The sequence below is a fragment of the Tachypleus tridentatus genome, chromosome 1, assembly GCF_004210375.1.
Source record: "Tachypleus tridentatus isolate NWPU-2018 chromosome 1, ASM421037v1, whole genome shotgun sequence".
Lineage (NCBI taxonomy): Eukaryota > Metazoa > Arthropoda > Merostomata > Xiphosura > Limulidae > Tachypleus > Tachypleus tridentatus.
Window position 1 is genome coordinate 11417726 of NC_134825.1, and position 18754 is coordinate 11436479.

General features: G+C 33.5%; 1 protein-coding gene across 1 annotated transcript; it reads left to right on the forward strand.

Annotated features, from left to right (window-relative positions):
• The first annotated feature begins 20 nt into the window (after positions 1-20).
• Positions 21-18409, forward strand: LOC143240622 (U-scoloptoxin(18)-Er1a-like). The gene is made up of 4 exons (XM_076483400.1): positions 21-147; positions 12753-13056; positions 17236-17422; positions 18130-18409. Exons 2-4 carry the CDS (start codon positions 12934-12936, stop codon positions 18165-18167), a joined length of 348 nt encoding a protein of 115 aa, XP_076339515.1. The 5' UTR covers positions 21-147; positions 12753-12933; the 3' UTR covers positions 18168-18409.
• The last annotated feature ends 345 nt before the right edge of the window (positions 18410-18754 follow it).

The following is an 18754-nucleotide window of genomic DNA, read 5'->3' on the forward strand; positions in this document are numbered from 1 at the left end:
AATCTCTAACACTAAAGTGCACACTTTTCACGTGATCTTGCAGTTATAAGACGAAACCCGCCGCCAGTTCCAAAACTGTTTGTTAATCCGCCGTCTACAAATAAAATATAATTCGATGCTCATACCTAACATCGTCAGGCCAGTGAGGTGAGAGTAATGTTTAATAATTCTAGATATGTAAGGATATTTACAGCAGAAATGTTTCTATTGTTTTGTTTTTGTTGAATTTCACGCGAAGCTATCCGAGAGCTGTTTTGAATATATGTTCCTAATTTAAAAGTGAAACACGAGAGGGCAAGCAATAAGTCTACCCCACTGACCGTCAACTCTTGGGATACTCTTTAACAACGAATAGTTGGATTGATTGATATATTATAATGCCCCACGCCTAAAAGAGCGAGAATTGTTGGTGGTGGTATACGAACCTGTAACGTGCAGATTGCGAGTCGAGCACCCTAATCACTAAACTATGCCAGGCCAAATTGGTTTACAACGGTCATATTTATGGGGAACTTGTTTGTTTCAATACAGTTCCGTCTTTATTGAAGTTTTATCACTTCATAAATGTTCCAAACTCGAAGTTAGTTTTCGAAGTTCTAACTCTCGAGTTGTAACTTATTTTGGCATCCTAAGGTTCTTTTAAGTTTCTTTTCACGATTAAAAATTCAAATCTAGTTCAAGGAAAATAATAATTCCTTAACTCGGTGTTTTGTAATTAACATTTACTAGGGGCACCTAGCAACTCACAGATCTTTCCCTTAGGCCAACAATATGTAGAAATCACTGTCACTTGGCAACATTTCAGGAAGAACTGGATTTTATAATGGCAACAAAGAAACTGTCGTTGGTAAAACACATGATAAAAATTGATAGAGGGCTCTTAATAGTTGAGTACATATTTGAAACCCGTGTAAACACATGCACAAATTATACACTCCTGTTCTTATAACATTAGCATTCGTTTTACGAATTTTAGCCAAATGGTTTAATTATTAAGAGCTGATTAAATGTATAATTTAAATAGTAGTGTATCTTCTTGTCTAATGCTTGCATTTCGTTTCGTTTTGTCTTTTCCATCTTAAATATGTGTGCCTATCTTACCGAATTGTACGAAAAACTTTGTTGATCGCGTGTAGTGAAGGCTGTAGTAAACTACATGATAAGCAACCAAAACACAAGTGTATGAAACATTAAGTGAGTAACGTTTTGTTAATTACTGCACTATTCCTACATGATAAGACTGATAGTTTTTCCCTTTAATGATATATTAAGTTTTTGCCTAGTTTTGAATAAAATAGAAATAAAACTCATGCTGGATAATGTTTAGTAACAAAATAATGTTATACAGAGTATATATCATGGAGACATTTACAGCAACTTGACAGCGATGTTCATCATATGTATCTATTTATGTTTACTTGTATCTCTTTGTTTCTTGCTATGAACGCTAACTCGTGCTAACAACGTCAGCACAGCGTCTCTATAGCTGAGAGAAGTTTGTTTGTTTTTGTGTAAATCTACACGAGGGTTATCTGCGCTATTCGTTCCTAATTTAGCAGTGATAGACTAGAGGAAAGGCAGCTAGTCATCACCACCCACCGCCAACTCTTGGGCTACTCGTTTACCAACGAATACTGGCATTGACTGTCACTTTATGATGCCCACGCGGCTGAAAGGGCAAGCATGTTTAGTGTGACGGGGATTCGAACCCGTGACCCTCAAATTGTGAGTCGAGTGCCTTAACCACCTGATCATGCCGGGCTAGGTTGTAAGAAATATAACACAGAGCCATCACGTGACAAGAAATTGTCGAAAATTAATATTTCCAAGTCACATATTTCACTTAAAAACACAATTAAAAAAAAAACACTATAAATACATTATTGTGCCAATATAAGAATTGTGGTTTGGGCAACAATATTGTACCATAAAGTCTATAGTATAGATAGTAATATTGTTATTGACCTGGTGAAGTACTCGTGCCCTGGACGGAAGTTATTTAAATTCATGATCAATGAAAGTGTATCTTAGGGTATGAAAATATCTAAGGATATGAAAAGCTGCTTCCTCAAAACGCCCATAAAAACTGCAAAACACAAAATGTAAAACTGCAAGCTTGCATTTATTTTCACATGGACTTCACGAGGCTTCATGCCAAATTTGGTGAAGTTCAATCAATAGGGGTTAAGTAGTGATAAAAAACAAACACAAAAACACTCGTAAGAAACTCAAAATTTGTATGATCCTCCCCCTATGCACCTAATGAACTACTGTATCAGCTTTGGTTAACAGCCATCCAACACCAATGAAATATTTACACAGACATACAATATACACCGGACCGTACTATTAGTGTATATTATTTGTATTTTAGTCTAGGCTTATTATAGTTGCTATTTTACGCTTTTTGTTATCTTTAAAAACGACAGGACATTTTCTACACGTGACTAATTTGTTATTTCATAGAACTGGTCGTGACACAATCAGTAATTTATATTTTCAAATAACAAGAAATGATCACTTTATTATTTTTGTGATAACTGGTTGTGATACATTTGATATATTAGCTTGTCATGCAGTACGTGTCTCTCTGATAGTTTCACTACTCTGTGAGAAATGACTTCGGTGACATGTAGCAACAAGTATTTTATACTGTTTCGATAGTTGGCAAGAAATGTTAATGAATTGTTTGATAATTTTGTTCATCAGTTAGATATCAGTTGTTTTTTTTTCCTGATTGTTTCACTCGTCTGTGAGACATCTGTTAGTTTAGCTTATCACGTAGCAAAAATTCCTTCTAATTATTTCACTAGTGTGTGAGACATCCTTACTTTAGCTTATCACGTAACAACAAGTATTTCTGACTGTTTCACTAGTGTGTGAGACATACATTACTTTAGCTTATCACGTAACAACAAGCCTTCCTGATTGTTTCACTGGTGTGTGAGACATCCGTTACTTTAGCTTATCACATAACAACAAGTATTCCTAACTGTTTCACTAGTGTGTAAGACATCCATTACTTTAGCTTATCACGTAACAACAAGCCTTCCTGATTGTTTCACTGGTGTGTGAGACATACATTACTTTAGCTTATCACGTAACAACAAGTATTTCTGACTGTTTCACTAGTGTGTAAGACATCCATTACTTTAGCTTATCACGTAACAACAAGTATTTCTGACTGTTTCACTAGTGTGTGAGACATCCGTTACTTTAATTTATCACGTAAGAACAAGTATTCCTAACTGTTTCACTAGTGTGTAAGACATCCATTACTTTAGCTTATCACATAACAACAAGTATTCCTAACTGTTTCACTGGTGTGTGAGACATACATTACTTTAGCTTATCACGTAACAACAAGTATTTCTGACTGTTTCACTAGTGTGTAAGACATCCGTTACTTTAATTTATCACGTGAGAACAAGTATTCCTAACTGTTTCACTAGTGTGTGAGACATACATTACTTTAGCTTATCACATAACAACAAGTATTCCTAACTGTTTCACTAGTGTGTGAGACATACATTACTTTAGCTTGTCACATAACAACAAGTATTTCTGACTGTTTCACTAGTGTGTAAGACATACATTACTTTAGCTTATCACGTAACAACAAGTATTCCTAACTGTTTCACTAGTGTGTAAGACATATATTACTTTAGCTTGTCACATAACAACAAGTATTTCTGACTGTTTCACTAGTGTGCGAGACATACATTACTTTAGCTTATCACGTAACAACAAGTATTTCTGACTGTTTCACTAGTGTGTAAGACATCCGTTACTTTAATTTATCACGTGAGAACAAGTATTCCTAACTGTTTCACTAGTGTGTGAGACATACATTACTTTAGCTTATCACATAACAACAAGTATTTCTGACTATTTCACTAGTGTGTAAGACATACATTACTTTGGCTTATCACATAACAACAAGTATTCCTAACTGTTTCACTAGTGTGTGAGACATACATTACTTTAGCTTGTCACATAACAACAAGTATTCCTAACTGTTTCACTAGTGTGTGAGACATATATTACTTTAGCTTATCACGTAACAACAAGTATTTCTGACTGTTTCACTAGTGTGTAAGACATACATCACTTTAGCTTATCACATAACAACAAGTATTCCTAACTGTTTCACTAGTGTGTGAGACATACATTACTTTAGCTTGTCACATAACAACAAGTATTCCTAACTGTTTCACTAGTGTGTGAGGACATACATTACTTTAGCTTATCACATAACAACAAGTATTCCTAACTGTTTCACTGGTGTGTGAGACATACATTACTTTAGCTTGTCACATAACAACAAGTATTTCTGACTGTTTCACTGGTGTGTAAGACATACATTACTTTAGCTTATCACGTAACAACAAGTTATTTCTGACTGTTTCACTAGTGTGTGAGACATACATTACTTTAGCTTATCACGTAACAACAAGTATTTCTGACTGTTTCACTAGTGTGTGAGCCATACATTACTTTAGCTTATCACATAACAACAAGTATTCCTGACTGTTTCACTAGTGTGTGAGACATACATTACTTTAGCTTGTCACATAACAACAAATTATTTCTGACTATTTCACTGGTGTGTGAGACATACATTACTTTAGCTTATCACATAACAACAAGTATTCCTAACTGTTTCACTAGTGTGTGAGACATACATTACTTTAGCTTGTCACATAACAACAAGTATTCCTAACTGTTTCACTAGTGTGTGAGACATACATTACTTTAGCTTATCACGTAACAACAAGTATTTCTGACTGTTTCACTAGTGTGTAAGACATACATTACTTTAGCTTATCACATAACAACAAGTATTCCTAACTGTTTCACTAGTGTGTGAGACATACATTACTTTAGCTTATCACGTAACAACAAGTATTCCTAACTGTTTCACTAGTGTGTAAGACATACATTACTTTTAGCTTATCACATAACAACAAGTATTCCTAACTGTTTCACTAGTGTGTGAGACATACATTACTTTAGCTTATCACGTAACAACAAGTATTCCTAACTGTTTCACTAGTGTGTAAGACATATATTACTTTAGCTTGTCACATAACAACAAGTATTCCTAACTGTTTCACTAGTGTGCGAGACATACATTACTTTAGCTTATCACGTAACAAGTATTCCTAACTGTTTCACTAGTGTGTAAGACATACATTACTTTAGCTTATCACGTAACAACAAGTATTTCTGACTGTTTCACTAGTGTGTGAGACATACGTTACTTTAGCTTATCACATAACAAGTATTTCTGACTGTTTCACTAGTGTGTGAGACATACATTACTTTAGCTTATCACGTAACAACAAGTATTTCTGACTGTTTCACTAGTGTGTGAGACATACATTACTTTAGCTTATCACGTAACAAGTATTTCTGACTGTTTCACTAGTGTGTGAGACATACATTACTTTAGCTTATCACATAACAACAAGTATTTCTGACTATTTCACTAGTGTGTGAGACATACATTACTTTAGCTTGTCACATAACAACAAGTATTTCTGACTGTTTCACTAGTGTGTGAGACATACATTACTTTAGCTTATCACATAACAACAAGTATTCCTAACTGTTTCACTAGTGTGTGAGACATACATTACTTTAGCTTGTCACATAACAACAAGTATTCCTAACTGTTTCACTAGTGTGTGAGACATATATTACTTTAGCTTATCACGTAACAACAAGTATTTCTGACTGTTTCACTAGTGTGTAAGACATACATCACTTTAGCTTATCACATAACAACAAGTATTCCTAACTGTTTCACTAGTGTGTGAGACATACATTACTTTAGCTTGTCACATAACAACAAGTATTCCTAACTGTTTCACTGGTGTGTGAGACATACATTGCTTTAGCTTGTCACATAACAACAAGTATTTCTGACTGTTTCACTAGTGTGTGAGACATACATTACTTTAGCTTATCACGTAACAACAAGTATTTCTGACTGTTTCACTAGTGTGTGAGACATACATTACTTTAGCTTATCACGTAACAACAAGTATTTCTGACTGTTTCACTAGTGTGTGAGCCATACATTACTTTAGCTTATCACATAACAACAAGTATTCCTGACTGTTTCACTAGTGTGTGAGACATACATTACTTTAGCTTGTCACATAACAACAAGTATTTCTGACTATTTCACTAGTGTGTGAGACATACATTACTTTAGCTTGTCACATAACAACAAGTATTCCTAACTGTTTCACTAGTGTGTGAGACATACATTACTTTAGCTTATCACGTAACAACAAGTATTCCTAACTGTTTCACTAGTGTGTGAGACATACATTACTTTAGCTTATCACGTAACAACAAGTATTCCTAACTGTTTCACTAGTGTGTAAGACATATATTACTTTAGCTTGTCACATAACAACAAGTATTTCTGACTGTTTCACTAGTGTGTGAGACATACGTTACTTTAGCTTATCACATAACAAGTATTTCTGACTGTTTCACTAGTGTGTGAGACATACATTACTTTAGCTTATCACGTAACAAGTATTTCTGACTGTTTCACTAGTGTGTGAGACATACATTACTTTAGCTTATCACGTAACAAGTATTTCTGACTGTTTCACTAGTGTGAGAGACATCCGTTTCTTTAGCTTATCACGTAACAACAAGTCTTTCTAATTGTTTCAGTAGTCTTTGAGAATTGACTGAGGAAAATCAAATGTTTTAGTATATTATGTATCAGCCAGTTTATGTTATTGTTTTAGTATATTATGTATTAGGCAGTTTATGTTATTGTTTCGTTGGTCTGTGAAAACTGTCTGATAACTCAGTTTATTATGTACCAACAAAACTTTTTTGATTTTCTCAATATTTAAAACCTGATTAGTGAGACATCTGTTACTATAGCCTGTAAGAAGTCTTTGTGATTGTTTCACTATACATTAGCTAACTATGTAGCGATAAGTCTTCTTGTGTTTTGTTTTTCCTGTGATTGTTTCACTATTTTTAACGACTGAATATCAGTTGTTTGATAATGTAGCGTTCAGTTTTTCTCATTGGCTGATATTGTATGAGATATCTAGTATTTCATCTTATGATATAGCAACATGTCTTTCTTGTTCTTTCACTGTTCTGTGAGATCTTGTTGAAAGATGGCGCGGCATGGCCAGGTTGGTTAAGGCGTTCGACTTGTAATCTGAGGGTCGCGAGTTCGTATTCCCGTCGCGCCAAACATGCTCGCCCTTTCAGCCGTGGGGGCGTTATAATGTGACGGTCAATCCCACTATTCGTTGGTAAAAGAGTAGCCCAAGAGTTGGCGGTGGGTGGTGATGACTAGGTGCCTTCCCTCTAGTCTTACACTGCTAAATTAGGGACGGCTAGTACAGATAGCCCTCGAGTATCTTTGCGCGAAATTAAAAAAAAAAAACAATCTTATTTAAAGATGTCCAATATTTTTAGCTTATGATATAGCAACATGTCTTTCTAATTGTTTTGCTGTATTGTGAGAAATGATTATGTCGCATCCGATATATTATCGTAATGTAGTGTCCTATTATTGTTTGATCGTTTTACTGAAACGTGTTTTATTAATATTTTATTCCTTCTTTCATATATTTTGCATTGCAGTTATTGTATGAAGAGAATATAGACTTTTCATAATGTTGAAAAACCCAAACAAATTTATATTAATAACGTGAGGAACCTCAGTTATGTGGTGCTCATATCATGTTTGTAATACAAATAATACTATTGTGTAAATACCAATAGAAGAGTTCAGTTCGATCTGGTGTACACGACAACATTAACTAATCTCAAACAATTCGCAAACAAAAATTATTATTAAAACTCATGAATTTCTGTCTTTATTTTGGTATGAATTTCCTTAACACTTGTATTTTTTTATAAAGTCATAAAAATATTTTAAAATTAATTTCTAATTTTTGCTCCCCAATTATATATACATGTATATATATATTGGGGGTACAATTATTATAATTTCTTCTGGCTTCATGAAACTTGTTAATTGACGTTAATAAATACTTTCTATACATTTTTGTTTCTTGTTTTTGATTCAATATGAGAATATTTTTAACTTAGTAGTTTCAAATGTAATAAAACTCCCTACGTCCTTTATTTGTTTTAGAATTTCAAAACTTTGGTGCTTGAAATCTAGGTTGTAGATCTAAAGATTCAAGGTTTGAGCTCGTGGTATCCTCCTGAACACATTCCACGCTTTTATATGCGGAGGTGCAATAATTGTAACAGTCAGTTTCGTTATTGATTGAAAGTAGCTTCACATTAAGCAGCTGTTTCCACAGATTACTCTTTACTTAATTATATATTATATTATATTATATTATATTATGTTATGTTATGTTATGTTATGTTATGTTATGTTATGTTATGTTATGTTATGTTATGTTATGTGATATTATATTATATTATATTATATTATATTATATTATATTATATTATATTATATTATATTATATTATATTATATTATATTATATTATATTATATTATATTATTATAAGCATTTTTGGTTAGTACATTTTAGCCTATGCGTTGCATGAGGCACCGTTCAGATTACAAATACAAACTTAGATTTTGCAATGTCATACTAGATATGTCTATTATATGGATTCTCAGTCAATGATATTTGCATTCCATGTACACTTCCTAGTGACGTATCTCATAACGCTTAGATTACGTGAGTCAAAAACTATATTTAAGTAAGGAAAACCCCAATCTGGAAGAATTAATTTAAAAGTTTAGACCACAGCCTTTCACTCATCATAAGATAGTCAAACAGTTGTGGTGCTGATTACTCTGAACGACTTTCAGAACTTAACTGCTCGAGACAGATTATAAACTGTTGATCTAATAATATTCATACTCTCACTTTCTTTTATTTCATTTCTCCAGAAAACTCAGATAGCTGTAACTAATGTGATACTAAACTCAGATAGCTGCCTCCGCCAACTGTGGAACTAATGTGATACTAATCTCAGATAGCTGCCTCCACCAACTGTGTAACTAATGTGATACTAAACTCAGATAGCTGCCTCCACCAACTGTGGAACTAATGTGATGCTAAACTCAGATAGCTGCCTCCGTCAACTGTGTAACTAATGTGATGCTACACTCAGATAGCTGCCTCCGTCAACTGTGTAACTAATAAGATGCTAAACTCAGATAGCTGCCTCTGTAACTAATGTTATACTAAACTCAGATAGCTGCCTCTGTAACTAATGTGATACTAAACTCAGATAGCTGTCTCTGTAACTAATGTTATACTAAACTCAGATAGCTGCCTCTGTAACTAATGTTATACTAAACTCAGCTGCCTCTGTAACTAATGTGATACTAAACTCAGATAGCTGCCTCTGTAACTAATGTTATACTAAACTCAGCTGCCTCTGTAACTAATGTGATACTAAACTCAGATAGCTGTCTCTGTAACTAATGTGATACTAAACTCAGATAGCTGCCTCTGTAACTAATGTGATACTAAACTCAGATAGCTGCCTCTGTAACTAATGTGATACTAAAATCAGATAGCTGCCTCTGTAACTAATGTTATACTAAACTCAGATAGCTGCCTCTGTAACTAATGTTATACTAAACTCAGATAGCTGCCTCTGTAATTAATGTGATACTAAACTCAGATAGCTGTCTCTGTAACTAATGTTATACTAAACTCAGATAGCTGTCTCTGTAACTAATGTTATACTAAACTCAGATAGCTGTCTCTGTAACTAATGTGATACTAATCTCAGATAGCTGCCTCTGTAACTAATGTGATACTAAACTCAGACAGCTGCCTCTGTAAATAATGTGATACTAAACTCAGATAGCTGCCTCTGTAACTAATGTTATACTAAACTCAGCTGCCTCTGTAACTAATGTGATACTAAACTCAGATAGCTGTCTCTGTAACTAATGTGATACTAAACTCAGATAGCTGCCTCTGTAACTAATGTGATACTAAACTCAGATAGCTGCCTCTGTAATTAATGTGATACTAAACTCAGATAGCTGCCTCTGTAACTAATGTTATACTAAACTCAGATTGCTGTCTCTGTAACTAATGTTATACTAAACTCAGATAGCTGTCTCTGTAACTAATGTGATACTAAACTCAGCTAGCTTCCTCTGTAACTAATGTTATACTAAACTCAGATAGCTGCCTCTGTAACTAATGTTATACTAAACTCAGCTGCCTCTGTAACTAATGTGATACTAAACTCAGCTAGCTTCCTCTGTAACTAATGTTATACTAAACTCAGCTGCCTCTGTAACTAATGTGATACTAAACTCAGATAGCTGTCTCTGTAACTAATGTGATACTAAACTCAGATAGCTGCCTCTGTAACTAATGTGATACTAAACTCAGATAGCTGCCTCTGTAACTAATGTTATACTAAACTCAGATAGCTGTCTCTGTAACTAATGTGATACTAAACTCAGATAGCCGTCTCTGTAACTAATGTGATACTAAACTCAGATAGCTGTCTCTGTAACTAATGTGATACTAAACTCAGATAGCTGTCTCTGTAACTAATGTTATACTAAACTCAGCTTTGGTCATTACTCTTGTAATATACACGACCCCACAGTACAAAGTACACTTCTCTTCAACAGAATATGAATCATGGCCCATTGGATCCAAAGTCTCTCACGATAACCACGCATAAAAACTGGCCTAAATGGAAAGGAAGTGTCTGCATATAACAAAAGTGTTCTGCACAAAACGTTTAACGTACATTTAAAAATTATTAAGTTATAGCTACGATGAAGCAAAACCAGTGTTATCAAATAATGTCAGTGATTACTATGTTTATTTTTACGCAAATCAGGTATCCAACTATCAGTCAAGTGTACTGAAATGCAACTGCTTGACCAATTAGCTGATACGAAATATCCATTGACTTCTTTATTTTCTCTAATTTGTCACTTTGAAATGGATTGTTCAGCCTAAAATGGTCCAAACTGTCTAAAACCACTTGAATAAACCGTCCGATGAACGGAAGCTGGACACTTACAGTAGGGGGTTGAAATTGACTAAAACGGGCCTTGTCAGCATTTATAAGGAACTATAAGGTTGGTCATACACCTGAACAAAATAGACCATCATGAATAACACAAGAACATGACCACAGTATATTTGTCAATTCATATTAGCTGTAGTCGTATGAAATATGCTCAAAACTGAATTAATCAGATGTCTCCAGCTGATCTAGGGTGTTCTAAATGTACAGATAGTGACAAACAGGCCTTACGAGATTGGTCACAGTTGCACCATGGCGTCTCAGTCTACAAATGGTCAGAAACCTGTACATCGGCCAGTATGCAGATAAACAAACTTTAATATACTGACTGTAGCTGTACCATGGCGCCTCAGTGTTCAGACAGTATAACGAACATTCAATGAGAAGTATTCTATTCACAGCAGGACTAGACAAGTCATCATTGATAGCATTTGTTTGTTTTCAATTTCAGATTACGAGTCGAGCACCCTAACCACCTGGCAATGACAGAGTGTTGACAGTGACAAGAATGCTTTTACTGGGTCAAAGTCACACATGAAGCAATATTTTTGTGACAGATGAGTCACACTTCTTAGTCATACAATGAAACACGTTTAATGAATTCACAGCATATTTTGATAAAACATAGGTAGTATAGTATACATCCTGCATCTAATTAGTACAAGTATTGCATAGTTTCTGTATCTAATTAGTACAAGTGTAGCATAGTTTCTGTATCTAATTAGTACAAGTATTGCATAGTTGCTGACTTTAGGTAGTGTAAGTGTAACATACTTGCTGAATGTAAGTAGTGTAAGTCTACTTGGTTTGCGTTTCTGTGTTTGAAAATGATAAATTTTTCAGTGTTTTTTTTTTCCATTCTGACACACTTGTTCTTATCATATTTTAATATTTTATGTATAGAAACCGGAAGTAATAGAAATGAAGAATTCTTGTGAAAAAAAATGTAAAATCAAATTCGCCAGAGACTGTCATAAGAGATTTGTAAATCTAATTCGCCAGAGACTGTCATAAGAGATTTGTAAATCTAATTCGCCAGAGACTGTCATAAGAGATTTGTAAATCTAATTCGCCAGAGACTGTCATAAGAGATTTGTAAATCTAATTCGCCAGAGACTGTCATAAGAGATTTGTAAATCTAATTCGCCAGAGACTGTCATAACAGGTTTGTAAATCTAATTCGCCAGAGACTGTCATAACAGATTTGTAAATCTAATTCGCCAGAGACTGTCATAACAGATTTGTAAATCTAATTCGCCAGAGACTGTCATAACAGATTTGTAAATCTAATTCGCCAGAGACTGTCATAACAGATTTGTTTTCTCGAAACACAAAAACGTCATTATTTCCCAACATGTTCATGGAAATACAGTTAGTTTAAAGAGGACAGTGGTAAGGAGGACAGTGGTAATATCCACAGCTAGTGAAAAGTAATATATAATTATTGTAATTATGTTATGGCACGTTTGTCCCACATGTAGCAACACCCCGTGTTTTAAAGGAAGGAGTAACCTAAAAATATAGAATTCCGGAACCACCTAACTGTAAAATAGTTGATACTTTATGCGCCCACCTGAACAAATCTGGATATGACGTGATTCATATTCCTCCTCACGTGACCGGAACTGCAGCTTAGACTTGTAAATGGATAGTGATAGAGCTTATTTGTTGTTTTCTTTTATACTAGGTATGCGATGAGATAAAATGGTATATGGTAAATAGTTGTCAAAGTTACACCTAAAACTCCAAGAGGCTATAGAGTTTCTCGGAATACTGAAGGCGGTGGGTGGAGCAACAACCATTATATTAGCCCAATAGTTTACGGAGATCTCACCAATTTCATTTGCAGCATTGAAGAGCAGAGAATAATGAATATTTCAAAGATCGAATTTCTAGCGACTGCATGTGTCGTTCTTCTTGTATTTAATGTCTCGTGCTATAAAGTCGACCAGTCTCTCGTCCAAAAACCAATTGAAGATTTTCCTTACCTAGTGAGTACATACTTTATTTATTTAATTGATAATTAAATAAAATACTAATTTTAACACTGGCTTTTGTAACTACTTGAAATGTTTATGATTTTAGTTACATTTTCTCATAACAAGTGTTGTGCACCTGTTGTGGCTTCTTACTATAATAAGCTAACAAAATGATCAAACAAGTTTTTCTGCAACAATCTGACTTAATAATGAAACTCTAAATAACACAAACCACTATCATAAAGTAATATTTAGTTATGATTCCTTCAGATTTCGGTACTGCTTCACATGTGACACGCTTTCAGTGAGTTTACACAGATATTTCTGAATGATTGACTAACATCTTTTTTAGAATACTTCAAATAGTTCATCTTCTGTGTTTGTTTACCTTGTCATCTTTTGTTAATCGATTTAACTCATCTCATAATTTTCAAGTGGATTAATATCAGGTAATTGACCTGGCTATTCTATAACATCAATTCTCTTATTTTTAAGATATCTTTTAACAACTCCACAATTGCTGAGAAATTTGTTTGATTATTCTCTAGACTAATTATAATAATAAGATCTAAAAACTACAGCAGGTACACAACACTTTTTATGAGGATATATAACTAAAACCATGAAAAGTTCAGGTGTTTATTAAAGCCAGTGTTAACAGTAGAATCTGAGATCGTATTTGAATAAATCTCTTATAAAGTACTTTATAAAAACATACAGTTTACATGTTCTTCTGTTATGTAATAAAATATATAACAAATTAATATCATTTTCAAGAAGAAACGCTTCTTTTATTCCACTCCTGTAAGTCGATTCTGTAATGAAAAATGCAGCAAATCTACTGGTAACTTATCACAACAAATGCAAGCACTTTATATGTAGACTAAACTGAAGAAAGTGCTCATTATTTTACATTTTTATGACGAATATTCTCTTGTACAAGTTCGAGTTGCAATAATGAAAAATATTACATGTGTATACTATGACCCATTAAATTAGCCTAAAAGTAACCATTACTGGTGCTCCATAGTAGCTAAGCAGTAAGTCTGAAGGCTTACGATGGCGGTGAGTCAACTGTGTAGTTTGGGGCCTAATAACAACCAAAACCAAACCATTTGAGATATATTTACTTCTCTTTAGGAAAAACTCAAACCATTTGTTTTGATCCTAAGTAATTATACTAAAGATTATTATGCTCGAGTCAAGAAAAACATACGCCATACTAAACATATTTTACATCAGTATTAGTTTATGAAAAAGATGAACACTCACACGTTCATGTTCATGCAAATTTTTATAACTTAATATTGTACAATGTAAAACACACTAGTTTACTTTTGATTTTATAAGCTTTTCTAACGAGCCTGAAAACTGATTAATTAACTAAAAATTAAGAAGAAATTGTTTATTCGTTCGTTTTCTTAAATTGAAGTCACATTTTGGAGGATAAATTGCTAAAATATTCAACATTACTTTATTCAAGGACTGGGACATAGACAATAAAAATCAGTCATTGTTTAATACAAGTAAGCCTAGTGTTCTATAGGTTCCTGATGAGGGTTTCTAAAAGGACAATGCTCTACTGACCTGTATTCTTGCCAGTTTTTAGGCTGTGCATAACAATATGCGAACGGAATGAGGTGTAGCTCATCACCTTTCTCTAGCACACGATTATGTGTGACCTAAAAAATGTAGTCCCTAAAGGCGTTCCTGTAAAACACACTGTGGCCGAATGGGTAAAGTCAACAATCTACCAATCACCATGGAAACCTATTCATGTGCGATTTTTATGTTAGTGTTCTATTCTATACTTTTTAAACACTGTACTTGCATGCACAGCTTGCTTTAGCTTTAGTGTATAAGCGTAAGTTAAGATATTAAATGCTTATCAACTGTTGAAACTAGAAGTGTTTCACCTGTTGAACAAACAACAGTCTTTCATTTGTTAAGCCAAGAAAAGAATTTCATTTGCTAAAAAAAGTCATAGTTGTAATGTCTACTCGTAATTGTTTGACACTAAAATTATTTTAAAACTCATTCATGTTTGTTGATGTATGTTTCATTACCTGACAGAAACGTCTCGTGCTATTTCGAGATTTTTTAGTGCCATTTGTTAAACGAACACTAGTAAATGACACTTTTAAAGTTACGGTTGTAAGTTCCACTTGTTAAACCTGGAGTCTTCAGTAGCAAATTCCACTTGTTAAAAATACAATAATAAGTTACATTTGTTAAACTTAAACTAATAAGTACAATAATAACTTACACTTGTTTAACGTATAACAGAATTTTTCACTTGTTAAGCTATCTGCATCAGACTGTTTCACCTGTTAAGTCTAAAACAGAGACTTTCATTTGTTAAAATCATAACAGCATTTCACTAGTTAATTCTGCAGGTGTTTTATTTGTTAAGTCTGTAACAATGTTTCACGTGTTAAATCTACAACAGTGATTCACTTGTTAAGTTTACAACAGTTTCTCATTTGTTAAGTCTACAACAGTAGTTCACTCGTTGAGCAAAACAAACGTATACATATTTTCAGTTTTACTTTAACATAGAAATATATTAAGAAGAAACGAAAAAAAACTTACAGTACTTAAAGTTAACATGTAGTAATTATGTGTTCCATCTGTAATGTTATCAACAGTATTATTTAGAAGGTTTAATTCATCTAAACTTAGTATTTTTTATCATTATAACTGTTATTAAACACCTGAGGAATCCATAGGCCTATGGCTCACATCAACAAACTATTATAATCTATGTTTAATACCTGAATAACTATTTTGCACTTTTTTAGTATAATTATCATTGTCGCTATTTTGCAAGTTTAATTGTTATTAACCAAGTTACAAATGATAATTAGTAGGCCTACTTACATAGATTATTTGATGTAAATATATGCCAAATTTGGGGTTCACTTTCGGGAAATCCTCGTTAAAAGAGTTTTCAGGAAATACCCGGATTTCCTGAGGGGGTCGGGTGGACAGTTTTACTCTTGTGCAACTTCTGAGGCTGAGAAGATTCGTTTGATACCATCGGTAAGGAGTTAGTTACGTCAGGCTCACACAGGCACTGAATCCTATCATATAAAATGTTTTACTATATTAACTTAGTATATACATATATTTAGGATTGACCTAAATATCCCGAGATAGCCGAACCTCGTGAGATTAACGGCTAAAAACTACTGTTAACAGCGTAACTACCCAACTGATGAAACGATACCATCTAGCCTCTATAAGTGCTAAAGTTCGAAAAGTATATTTAATTGGTTGTACAAATTACCAGTGTTAATTTGTAGTTGTTCTCTTTTGGTAATTGTAAGATAATATTAAGCGCGAAGGTAACTCAGGTATTTTAATTTTTATATATTGAATACTTAATATCATACATGTATAAAATTAAATATTTTCGGTCTAGAATAAAGAATATATAACAATTACGTATCGGTGATAAAATATTGTAGGATTCTTATAAATATTGAACGATATACTGCATTAATTATTGTATTAATTAAACATTATAATTGTATCTCTTAACTTTTTGTAATGTGATAATTTGCATATTGTGTCATATCAACCGCATCAGTTGGTTCAGATTTCTTCAATGACTTTCATATTCTTTTGTTGGTTGTGTCTTGTGCCGCATTTTACATTTTTGTTGATGGCGTCACGAGCCACATAGCGTTTGTGCGCTATTACCTCACCAAGTTAATTAATGCTGGTTTTGGATTACGTTTATTTGAGATACTAACACGTTTCCAACTTGAAATTTTGGAAAGTTCTCGCAGAAGTGAAAAACAGTGTTATACACGATGATCGAAATTAGGTACACATCGGATAACAATTCTTACACAATATTCTATATGCATATCATAAAGATAGTACCTTTATCAAGAGATCTAAAACACAAATTAAATGAAAAACTTAATTAATCAGCACCATAAATCAAATTATTAGCAGAAGTTAATATCGTTATCCTGATTTAATTTTGGACTGGATTCAAATAATATGTAACAATTTCATATTTCAAATATTTATTGTCCTTATTTACATTTCACGCTCAGCTAGAGATGTCGTCGCGATGAAAAAACAAACTCGAATAAACAATTTTGTATTTTTAAATATTTACTGTAATTGTATCAATCTTACTGTCGAAGCAGACTGATTATACGTATGTCTTTCCAGAATGACTACAGGGACATTGGTACCATGTGTCAGTACAGCAGTCAATGCAAGAGCAAATGTTGCTTGGCTGACAGTCGAACTGGCACACGAACCTGCCAGAAGATGGCGCTAAAACACGAGCGATGTTCCACTGGCCAGATCAAGTTCGATAGCTACGCCTACTTCTGCCCTTGTGAAAGTGGAAACAGTATGTTTTTTATTAGTTTATCTTTATAAATTGCTCTTTTGTCATATATTTAGATATTTAAGATACTAGCAAAATATCCAACGAAATTAACAATTTAAAACATTAGCTCTATAATATACTATAACTATACTGATATGTGTGTGTGTGTCGACGATTTCAAAACTAGTATTTCAATTTTTGGATTCTAAGCAGAGGCGTAGATTTTTTTTACACCCGATGGGGGGATGATTTTTGCAACCACTTATGTGGACTCTCCAATTTGCAAATTGGTAATATCTGATTACGTGAACCTGAAAGCTGTAAACATGCAGTTACAGAGTAATCTTGTTGCTACGATACTCGCATGTATACTTAGGCCTACTGACTAATACTTACGAACTATCGCTTAGATCGAAAAGCTTAAAAGCACGCCTATATTAAAGATGTACATTTCGGCTACTGAAAAAGCCTACATCTAGGCCTAATTATGTAATTCGATTGGTAAGAACACGAGAATCACAAGAACAAACACACAATTTGTAGGCCTGTGATGCAATAAAACAATTCAACAGACCAAACTATAGGAGGGGATGATTGTATGCACCATACCCCCACATAAAATGAAGGGGGATGTATCCCCCCAGGATCTACGCCCCTGATTCTGAGCATTTAATAAAATCAGTTTCTAGTGAACATACGTTGAATTACAGTAAGATATTTTTTTTCAGAATACTGTGAATACCCAGACTACATATGTAAAGCATAAGAAAAACAGGAAGTAGAAGAACTGATGCAAGGACCTGGACTATACTAAACTACAGTCGACTAACAATTTATACTTTTAGCATATGTAATTTGTACTTTTTAAATAATTTCAGTATTTCAGGTTCTAAAAAAAACCAAAGAGTTCTCAGATAAACATATTGTCACCTTTCATGGTGACATGTCATTGACATTATTATTGTAATCGCTGAGCTATTTTATTTCAATAAAAAATAACCATCGAAACTAGCATCATACATAGTTGTTTATTTAATATTTATATGCAGTATGAAAGACACTTCTTTTTATAAAATTAGTTTTACACTACAAAAAAATCACAACTATCTTTGTAATTTAAAAAACGGACCTAAAATGATTGTTTTTGACAAAACTTTAGACAATGTTGTGGCAGTTTAAGGGTACTGTCGAAAAGCTTTCTATTCTGCCTACCCACGAGAGTGTACGTACGCGATTGATTGCTTGGTATTAAACACAAGACTATGCAATGAGTGTTTGCACTGTGTTTACCGTCGAAAATCGAACTACGAATTGTATCTTTATCAACTCTCAAACTTATCACTGAGAGAACAA

What these genes read in the sequence shown, in the direction of transcription:
- LOC143240622 (XM_076483400.1), top strand. Translation starts at nt 12,934, where the DNA reads ATGAATATTTCAAAGATCGAATTTCTAGCGACTGCATGTGTCGTTCTT. An exon ending in TTGAAGATTTTCCTTACCTA is followed by an intron (nt 13,057 to 17,235) that starts GTGAGTACATAC and finishes ATGTCTTTCCAG; the next exon opens with AATGACTACAGGGACATTGG. An exon ending in CCCTTGTGAAAGTGGAAACA is followed by an intron (nt 17,423 to 18,129) that starts GTATGTTTTTTA and finishes ATTTTTTTTCAG; the next exon opens with AATACTGTGAATACCCAGAC.